The sequence below is a fragment of the Camellia sinensis genome, chromosome 8 (assembly GCF_055761805.1).
Source record: "Camellia sinensis isolate YWXY chromosome 8, ASM5576180v1, whole genome shotgun sequence".
NCBI classification, from domain to species: domain Eukaryota; kingdom Viridiplantae; phylum Streptophyta; class Magnoliopsida; order Ericales; family Theaceae; genus Camellia; species Camellia sinensis.
In genome coordinates, this window is record NC_138968.1 from 187,314,411 (window position 1) to 187,325,140 (window position 10,730).

At 28.9% G+C, this 10,730-nt stretch overlaps 1 protein-coding gene across 2 annotated transcripts; it reads left to right on the top strand.

Annotated features, from left to right (window-relative positions):
- The first annotated feature begins 4,735 nt into the window (after positions 1 to 4,735).
- Positions 4,736 to 9,706, top strand: LOC114323963 (gibberellin 2-beta-dioxygenase 8). 2 transcript variants are annotated; one of them, XM_028271672.2, is made up of 3 exons: positions 4,736 to 5,317; positions 7,761 to 7,944; positions 8,863 to 9,706. In XM_028271672.2, the coding sequence occupies exons 1-3, from the start codon at positions 4,872 to 4,874 to the stop codon at positions 9,091 to 9,093; spliced, it is 861 nt and encodes a 286-aa protein (XP_028127473.1). In that variant the 5' UTR covers positions 4,736 to 4,871; the 3' UTR covers positions 9,094 to 9,706. The 2 variants fall into 2 exon arrangements, with proteins under 2 accessions (XP_028127473.1, XP_028127472.1); XM_028271671.2 differs by having other exon boundaries at positions 4,741 to 5,317; positions 7,620 to 7,944.
- The last annotated feature ends 1,024 nt before the right edge of the window (positions 9,707 to 10,730 follow it).

Sequence of the window (10,730 nt, forward strand, 5' to 3'; positions counted from 1 at the left end):
CAGGGAAACGATTTGTCTGATGTGTTCTGTATAAATATAACTTTTTAATAATGGTGCCTCTGGGAATCATAGTATTATGCTTCCCGCCCGAATTTTTCCGGTATTCGCGAAACTTGCCGAAACAGTCTCTTACACTCTGTTTGGATCTTGAGAACAGGTAATAAAAGAAATTGTTGTAATTTCTTGATTACGTGAAAAAAAAAATGAAATGATTATAATTTATTACCATTATATTTGGATGAATAAAAAAAATATATATTATAATTTGTCGCCTACCTTGTTTGGATAAAGTAAATAAGAAAGAAAAAAATCAAGTATTTTATTTATTTTACTAAAATAATCTTTCATATAAACAAATTATGTTTTTTTATAAAAGTAATTTTAGTGTTTTAGAAAACTTTCATTAAACCTAATTCTTTTCTCACCAAATGTTATCATTTTTTGTGAGAACCAAAACTCAGATTTGGTGAGAGTTCTTTTCTCACCATCTCTCATTATTTCTCACCATTGCTCACATAATTATCCAAACAAGTGAAGATGTTTCTTAGTCTCACTTTTTTTTTTTATCACCAAGCCCCTCCATCCAAACTGAGTGTTAAGCCCGGTTTGTTTTAGTTTGAAAGTAGTGAGATTAAACTTATAATTTGGTAAATTTTACACAAATGATAAATATAATATAATTTAAATAATATATTGAAAACAACACTGCTGTGTAACTCGAATTTGAGGTTGGCTCGAATGATTCGAAATTCATTTTGTAGGTCGTCCGGCAGGTCATCCTGCCAGTCGTTCGACAAAAAAGCTGACAGCCGCGATCGACAAGGTGACAACTATGATAGACAAGTTTTCACCCCAGTCGTCCGCGCGCGGACGTCCGGTAAACACCTATTCAGACTGTTCGAGCCTTTTATTTTCAAACTACCAAGTATTTTCCTATTAAAAATATGATTATAACGTCACAATTTAATTCCGATTGACTCTCCATTATTGAATCAATAATCTTTGATCCAATCAGTTTTTTGATTTGGTTAACAGTCAAGATTTCGAAACATTATTCTAAGGTGCCTCCACTCCAGCTACCTTTGATTACCACTTCTGACGGGCCATCAAATATGTATACCAAGCAAATTTTATTTAGACCAAAATTTTTTTTTTTTTTGTTTTATTTTATTTTAAATAAAAATCAAAGGTGGGGTATATATACAATTCACCTAAGCAACGTAGTAAGAGTGTCCTCAACACTTCATCTTTTGTTTCATCAAATTTAAATTTGATAAAAAAAAATATACAATTTTAGTGCTTCAATGTTAACATTAAATCAGTATCAAATTGAGGATTTTTCAAACTTTTCATCAAATTGAGAATAGTTAGTCTTTTATTAAATTACTGTAAATAGCTATTAGGGCTATGCAACGAACGACCGGTAGATTGTGGACAACATCTTCCTTGCTTAGACTTCCCTTAAATTTACACTAATTTGTCCACTGACCGAACATCCTCTCAATCGTCATCCCGGTCGACAAGTAATTTGATGAAAAATGAAAATTTTCTATTGAAATGCTCGATATTAGATGAAAGTTTTATTCAGATTTAATGAAAAAATAGTAAACATTGGAGATGCTCTAAGGCGTGGAGATTTTCTTTTGGGGTGGGTGGGGGAATTACAAATTAGATGTATTTTTTAAAATACTTATCTATACATTAAAAAAATTATAATTTTAATAATTAAATTTTATAAATTTACCATTAGTTTGTTTTTTTTTTTTTTTAATTTTATTTTTATAACTCCAACATTGATTTGTTGTTTTCCCTTTTCTTGGGGATTGCCGACTGATCATGTCATAATCTTCTAATTCTTCACAAGTCAAGTCAAGTGATACATATATATGGCTTCATGAACAACATTACAGCAATTTAAAATTTTAAAAAAATAATTGTTACATATAAACATATATATGTTTTATTTTATTTTTTATCCATAAATACAAAACAATGAATTTCATATGTACTTATTAATGCAGATTCACTGATCGTAAAAAAAAATCAAATAAAAAAATTTATTTATGTATTATATTACATTTATCTTTTATTTATGTATTATATTACATTTATTCATTAAAAAGATAGTGACAAAAAACCACCTGTTTGACCCCCCCAAGAAAACGAAGCAAAACAATGGCAAAATGCCAGATAGTATGAATGAAAAGGATGGTTGGTTTGGATGTAAATGGACATTGTGCACTAGTTTGGAGGTTTATTTAAATGATGATTAATTACTTGTAAGTGGGAACTCCATGAGATGAATAAAGGAGCCGCGTGTTCTCAAGTTTAGCCATATACAATTAAAGAAACCAATTGCCAATGGACTCATTGTCATATTGACATCATATTATATACATTATCAAATACAGTAAGGAGATGTTTTCCTCCAATCAAAAATGCGAAAGCTTTTACCTCTCAAGTAGCACCTTGGTTAAGAGATTACGTAATTCAATAAAATTTGTATTTGGAATCTTACTTATTTTAGATAACTTATTTATGTTTTTTTATATATCAATTTATTTTTTATACGATTAAATTATTCCACAATTGTATTGTACAATTAGTAGGTGTTTGACATCCCCTAAAAAAGATAAAAAGGTAAAAAATTACTAAGAAAGTAAAAAAATTAACACTATTCACATACTTGGGTGAGGAAAAAAAAAAGGTTGAATAAATAGAGGGTAAAAAGGCAGAAATGCTCTTGGTTTTGTCCCCTTCCAACAATGCACTTAAAAAAAAAAAAAAAAAAAGTGAGGCACAATGCACTGACGAGGGACGTCACTGACATGCACGGAAAGCATGTCAGTGCTCAGAAGGGTAGGAAGGTAATTTTACGAATTGATACAATATTTTAATATACATTTTTTCATAAAGAGTCAAAAAATTATCCCAAACGTATATCTTTTTTTCCTCTGCTTTTTAGCTAAAAAATCAAAAAGTACACTTATATAGTTTATTCCAAACAACCCCTTAGTACTGGTTGAAAATTTACATACATCAAATAACATTGTGAGTTGTAGGATTTTGTTTGGTTTTATTTTTGACAAATAAAGTATGTTTGGTTTTATTTTTTGAAAGATAATTTTGAAGTTTTTTATTTCCTTTTGTTATTTTGTCTGTAGTAACTTTTTCATATTTTAATCAAAATTTAAAATTTTTCAGACGTGATGCACTTTAAAATATTTGTGAATAAATTTGATTTTTTTTTTGAGAATTTTTTTTCTTTATTTTTATGACATACAATGTTGCCTAATGTATGTAGATTTTCAACTGATATTAATTGTGTAATACAATTTTGGAACAATTTGATTGTGAAAAAGAAAAGGAAAGAAAGGAAATTTAGTCAAAACCCTTCTATTAGACCCTTGTTGGGTGAAAAGGAGTGCCTAATTTATTTTACTTCACAAACTCCTAAAGGAGGAGACGCATAATTGAGTAATGACAAAGTAAAATATTCTCTCTTTTATTTTTGGACAATATTGTCAGAGTAACATGTTACTATTTACATTAATTTCGACGGTAATAATTTTTTTTTTAAAGAATTTCAAAATCAACATAGATCTTATTTGATAAATCTTGATAAGAGAATTCTAAAAATACTAATTTTATTAAAAGCCGACATTTAGATAAAAAATTATATTATTTTAAAGTTTAATATTATGTAACAGTGGTACGTGTTGAACTTTTTAAGAAATTTTTTTTTTTTGTCCTTAATTCATTAAAATTTTATTATGAGAGAGTTTTGAACAAATCTCCCAAATAAAGAAAGAAAAAAATTCAAGTAAAATTTACCAAAACTAAATTTTATGTTTTTAGATAATGATTTAGTTAAAAAAAAAAAACATAAGTTACCTAAAATAAATCAGTGTGTTTGGTTTTTGTTTTCTGAAAATTGAGTTTTTTTTTATTTTTAGTGAATATTTTTTAAATTTTGAGCAATTTTTTTACTTTTTTAGATGCATCTTACTTTGATGTATATAAATAGTAAAATATTTGTGAAAAAATATTTTTAAAAATTAATAAATAAACAAAAATACGAAAAACGTACTAAATTTTTGTATTTTTTGGTATTTACTGTATTTTTTTAAAGATTTTTTTTTTACAAATATTATACTTTTTAAGTGTACTTATGTTAGGTGTGTCTAAAAAAATTAAAATTTATTAAAATATTAAAAAAATTCATTGAAAACATTAAAATATAAAAAATAAAAAAGCAGAATATTCTGAAAATTATTTTCTGAAAATCAGAACCAAATAAGCTCAATAGGATTCCAAAAACATGTAAAATCTTTTAACCTTAAGATGTCACATTATTTTGGGGTGGGTGGGGGGGGGGGGGGAATTAGGATGTAGGAACTCCTACATCTTGGGTTTGAAAAATAATTTTGTTATAAAATCTTGTAGCATGAAAAAAAGAGGAGGAAGAAGAAGAAGAAAAATAAAAAAAGAACAGGAAAAATAAAAACAGAAATGCCCCATACACCCACTGGGGGTCGACCCCCAGTGAGGTGGCAGTCCATCATTTGACAAAAAAAAAACTGTTTTTTTTTTTTTTTTTTTTTTTTTAGATTTCAGCCAGTGGGGGTGCGACACCTCACTGGGGTGCAACCCCCACTGGAGGTATGCATCACTGTTGAAATAAAAATTTCTCCTTAGTATGAAGAGGATGTCAAAAATTAAGTTTTTAAGGAGGTAAATTATAGGATAAGTAAGTGCCATTTATGTGGTCCTCATAACAGATAAGTAGAAGATAGATACTAGAAGCTTATGCAATTTAATTAATCTCTTTATCTTGACCTATTACATTCTTCTCTCAATATCCCGTAACTATGGAATCAGAACCACCATTTCAAGAAATCTACAAGACCCTTTTCGTAAACTTCTCGGAAGAAGGTACTAACTCAGAGAGTGTGCATGAGAAAAAACCTATGATCCTCGACGAATATGAGATCCCACTTGTTGATCTTAGTCGTTTAAGTCTCTGCAACTTGGAACAGAAAGAGGGCAAGAGAGAGCTTGCTAGTGCTGCGAACCAGTGGGGGCTTTTCCAGGTTGTGAATCATGGTGTTTCTTGCGATGTCTTGACAAGGTTGCAGCGCGAGCAAGTGAAGCTTTTCCGGCAACCATTTCAGAATAAAGCTTTGAACTCATTGGCAGACTATTACAGTTGGGGGGCTCCTAATGCTGCTACTTTTATGCAGTTCTCTTGGTCTGAAGCTTTTCATATTCCTCTCAACAACATGCCGGTTTTGAAAGAATTCAATAGTAATCTAAGGTATATATATATACTTCTCAAAAGAAACAAACAATACTACATACTTAGAATTTTTATTATGACAGAGTTCCCAATTTTCATGCAGATGCCTCCACCATCATTCTTCCAAAGTATAACGTTAACATATCACCTTCAATTAGGGTTCCCACTTTACCTATCATGTTTTAATTTATATTCAAAATTTGACATTTTTCTTCATCAGATCAGAAAATCTTTTCTCTCACTTGCTTTGTTTTTCTTATTTTTAAAATTTTCGTCAGATTTTAGTTGTTGAATGAGTTATATTATTTAGCTAACATGAAGCTATGCAAACCAACTAAGCTTAACTTAGTTGGCTATCATGATTCTTCTAAGGATTTTATTCTAAGGGGGAAATCATGAGTTCAACTCTCTTTAAGAGTAAGTTAAATTAGGAGGCAAGCACTTTATACTTTGTAAGGGTGGAGATGTTAATTCTTATAAGTGCTAATCTAACTGCTAACAACTAACTCTCACTGATCAAAAAAATAAAAATAGGGCAAATTATACTAGTGGTCCCTACATTTTATCCCTTGTGTCATGTTGGTCCCGTCATTTTCAATTGACTCAATTTTGACTCTTAAATTTTAAATTTTGTGTCATTTTGGCCTAATCAATAATGTTGTTAGTGTTTTTGATGGAAAATAATCATTAAATTAGTTGAGTTTAACTCACAAAGTTTAGTAAATTTATAATTTTATTCTAAAAAATGTGACATATGCCACTTATATGCATATTTTTCATTAAAAAAAAAATGTTAAGAGTTGTAATTAATTGAACTAAATTGAAACAAAATCACAAATTCATGATCAAAATCAAACTAATTGAAATTATAAAGACTAAATTACAGGACTATTGTCGCAATTTATCAATAAAAATAAAAAATAAAGCTATGCAAATGAGCCAACCCACAAAATAAAAATGAAATACAAACTGAATATAATTGCATGAAAGTTACTGAATTTTTATTATCTTGTATTTTTTAAGTGCTAAATATGAGCTAACAAGTAAGGAGGAGGATTTTCTCAAGTCCAAAATTTGGATTGAAGGGGATCGTGTGGTTTATCGCGGGTCCTATTTCAATAATCTGAATTGTTTATTTTGTTGGGTACTTCATGTATTTTATCCACAAAAAAAAATTAATTCGATCCGATGATTATAACTTGTTCAATTTATCATGTTTATGGACAATAATTATGTTTTAAAAAAATAAATCATACATTTTTTTATTACAAAAATAATAAATTGAACAAGTTAAATTATCGAATCAACTTTATTTTTTGTATGAATGAAATATACAAAACACTTAACAAAACAAACGATTCAAATCATTAAAACGGGATCGAAGTGAATCTCACATACCCAAACACCCCCTTCAAGACTAGAAGGAATCCTACTCCAACAAGTAATATGGGTGCAAATATTATTTCACTCCTTCTTCCTTTGTTAACTTATTGTGAGGTTGTGTCTACTTTTGCTTGCACAAGTAGTCTGAGCATGTAAGGTTCGAATTCCGTAATAGGACAACTAAATATGGAATTAAGCAATTAGAGAAATGGACAACTTCATTATATCTAATTTCAACACACATTCTTATACTCTCCCCTATGAAAACATGAACTATTATCTCCTCTAATATCATATTAAATTATTAGTCACTATATTTAAAAAATTAAGATGTTAGAGAGAGAAATTTGTTACTTATGTTCTCAACAAGAATAAACTTCAATTATCACAATGACGGACGTAGCTATTTGCACAACGGTTTGATTTAGGATTGTTTTTGGTGTAACTTATTTTTTGATTTTTTTACTTATTATAAAAAGATATACAAAAAAATTAAAAGATGATGCGATAGATATAACCAATAAGCAGCTTATTTGAGATGTCCCCAAAAGAGGGCTTACTATACAAAAGCAAGTATAGAAGGATAGCAATCGTGAATTGTGTATTGTGGTAGTAAACCTTTTTTAATTCATCTGCCAATAAATCTCACAGTTTTTGACCCAGTCATATCATCTATGAATCAGGTGTGAATTTAGTGAATCAGTAAGAAACAAGTGCGCATTGTGAATTAAACAATACACGAGCGATTTTCATTTCTATTAGTATATCAGGGTGTATCGGTATCAGGAGACCAATACATTGTATATCCCAGGTTATGCAAAACCTTGTTTTAGAATGATCTTGTTATTATTTTTTATGTCTTTAGTGGATATCCGTGAATGCATGGCTTGTTCAATTGTTCTTTTGGTGTTATTTTAGATCTGTTGTATTTTTGCAGCACAACAATTGCTGAATTTTCTGAAGTGGTTTGTGAGCTGGCTCAAAGAATAGCTGAAATATTAGCAGAGAATGTTGGGTGTAGATCCACTTTCTTTGCAAAAAATTGCCAACCTAGCTCATGTTATGTGAGAATGAACAGGTACCCACCATGCCCAGTGTCATCATCGAAAGTGTATGGGATGGTTCCACATACTGACAGTGACTTCCTCACAATATTGTGCCAAGACCATGTTGGAGGTTTGCAAGTGGCCAAAGATGGAAAATGGGTTAGTGTTAAACCCAATCCAGAGGCTTTAATTATCATCATTGGTGATTTATTCCAGGTACACATACATATACTTCATTTACATGTAAGTCTTATTACTTCATTGTATTTATTTGATTTCTCTGATGCTTCGATTATTGAATTTGTATTTTATTATATGCTTGTGGTGCAGGATTCTCTATTCCTAAATATCTATACCCTTTTATATCAATACCGTTATTAATTAAATTGTGTGGATATTTGGAAAAAGATAGTCTCTTGTAACAACAAATTCTTATGTTTCTTAAATAACTGAATCCTTATTCTAATGTTATCTTTGACCCAAAAAAAATATTTAATAATTACACATAAACGTGCTATATTGAGTCAATTTATAAATCAGCATATAAACAATAAAATAAATTCAAGTTGCTTAAGGCTTTGAAAGATTTTTTTTGCTTGACTTATTAATTTTTTGATTATTTTAATTTGATTAAAAAAGTTTCATTTGGGATTAGTTTTTGACTTTTTTGTAATTTTGTGAGAAAAAAAGTAAAATAATTATGATTTGCATATAACATTTTATCTTATTAATTTTTTAATTTATTTTATCTTTTAAAGAGTTAAATTAATCTCAACCATCTTGTCAAATGGGCCTAAAAGGCTTATGATATTTAGACTTTTATAATGGCTAATAAGTCATGTTGTTTGATAATTTTTTTTTTTATTTTTTGGTTAAAATGAGCTTTTTTTTTTTTTTTTTTTTTACTTTTTTACTTTGGAAAATAAGTTGATTTATTAATCTTTTCATACATGACAAACGACAAGATAGTTTATTGAGCTAAAAACAAAAAACAAAAAACAAATAAGATGATTCACAAAAGTGCTCCCCAAAGGAATAATTAGTTAGTAACTATATATTACGTACTAATCCAAGTATAACTTCATGCATTGTACAATGACTCATGCACAAGCTGGTGTCTATCTGTAAATGTAGGCATGGAGCAATGGTGTGTACAAGAGCATAGAGCACAGGGTTGTGACCAATCATGAAGTAGAAAGGTTTTCTGTTGGATATTTTTTCTGTCCTACCATTGAGACTGTCATACAAACTTGCAAGGAGCCTCCATTGTACAGGAAATTTAGCTTCAGAGAGTACAGAGGACAAGTTCAAGAGGATGTCAAGACTGCCGGCACCAAAATAGGGCTTTCGAAGTTTCTCATGTGAAGACCATGGCTTTAAACAATATACGTGTTGGAATTAGCGATAGTTATATATCATATCGGTGAATAGTATATCGGTGAATAGTACACTGTGTTTGGTTTGAGTTTTTTGAATTAAGTTTTTTAAAAATTGAATTTTTTGATTTTCGTGTTTTTTTGTTTTTAGTGAATATTTTTAAAATTTTAAACATTTTTTTTACTTTTTTAGATGCACCTTACTTAGATGTGTCTAAAAAGTAAAAAAATTGTGAAAAAATATTTTAAAAAATGAAGAAATACATAAAAATATAAAAAATGTACTAAATTCTTGTATTTTTTTGTATTTTTGGTATTTAGTGAATTTTTAAAAGATTTTTTTTATAATTTTTTTACTTTTTAGGTGTATTTATGTTAGGTGTGTCTAAAAAGTAAAAAATTTGCATAAAATATTAAAAAAATTCAGTAAAAACAAAAAAACACGAAAAATAAGAGTGTACAATTTTCTGAAAACTACTTTTAAAAAATAAGAACCAAGCAAAGTGATACTATTAATCTATACAATCTAAATAGGGTTTCGGAGGTTTCTCATGTAAATACACTTCATTTTGCCTTTGGAAAAAGGTTCAGAATTTTTTTTTTTTTTTAATCCCCGCCACCCCCAACGTAATAGGGTTGGTCAATTATTTGTTTTTTATTTTTGTTTTTTTTTCTCTTTATCACTTATTGGCATGTGTTTGTAGGGATTGTGGAGGTCAAAAAAAAAAAAAAAAAATCTCTATCATTTCTGTTTACTTTTATATCTGTCACACATCTCAGTAAATTGAATATATCTCTTTATATATATTTAAAAAATAATTTATAAACAAAAAAATTATACTACGCTCAAATGATGTGACGATGACTTTCTTGAAATTATAAATTATAATTATGGAGATTTTTTATTAGCGATTAGTTCCCTCCCGTCCGTGATTGAATTGGAGGATACTATTGGACTCAAGAGAGCCCACCACTGGTCTCGTTTCAATAATCTGTACCGGTTCAATATGTAGAACTCATTGAGTTCTATATACTTGTAAAAAAATCACGTTGATCGGATATCGATAGTTATATGATCAAATCAGTTTTGTATTAAAAAAAAGTGACGGTGAAAAAATAAACAGTTGACAAAAATCTGTTTCGATGAGATAGCTATCGAAATCCGATCAACGTAATTTTTTACAAGCATATAGTATTCAATGACTTCTACACATTGAACGGTTCGGATTATTGAAACGAAACCTATGGTGAGTCCCTACGGACCCAACAATACCTTCCAATTTAATTTTTTAAGATAAAAGATTTTGAAGATGGATTGTTCAAAGGATGAAAGCAAAGTTAAAGGCCAATCCAAAACTCTATTTATTCAATTAATGGTATCAGCTTCCTCTAGTATATGGTGTCCTTTCAGTAAATCATTCATATAAAATAAAAAGGAAAAAACTGCACAGTGAAATAATTAAAAAAATAAAAAATCATAACATATATATAAATAAATAAAATAAATTGACCGTCCAACTACACTGTCATTTCTCCTAAAATGAACCATAAGCAAAACAACCCTAAATTGGGAAATAATTTTGTATATCAACAGGGTAGCACGTAATATTATCTTTTACTAATTAC

Coding starts and splice junctions, on each gene's coding strand:
- LOC114323963 (XM_028271671.2), top strand. CDS start 4,872: ATGGAATCAGAACCACCATTTCAAGAAATCTACAAGACCCTTTTCGTA. Junction 5,318..7,619: donor GAATTCAATAGTAATCTAAG/GTATATATATAT, acceptor GTATTTTTGCAG/CACAACAATTGCTGAATTTT. Junction 7,945..8,862: donor TCATTGGTGATTTATTCCAG/GTACACATACAT, acceptor CTGTAAATGTAG/GCATGGAGCAATGGTGTGTA.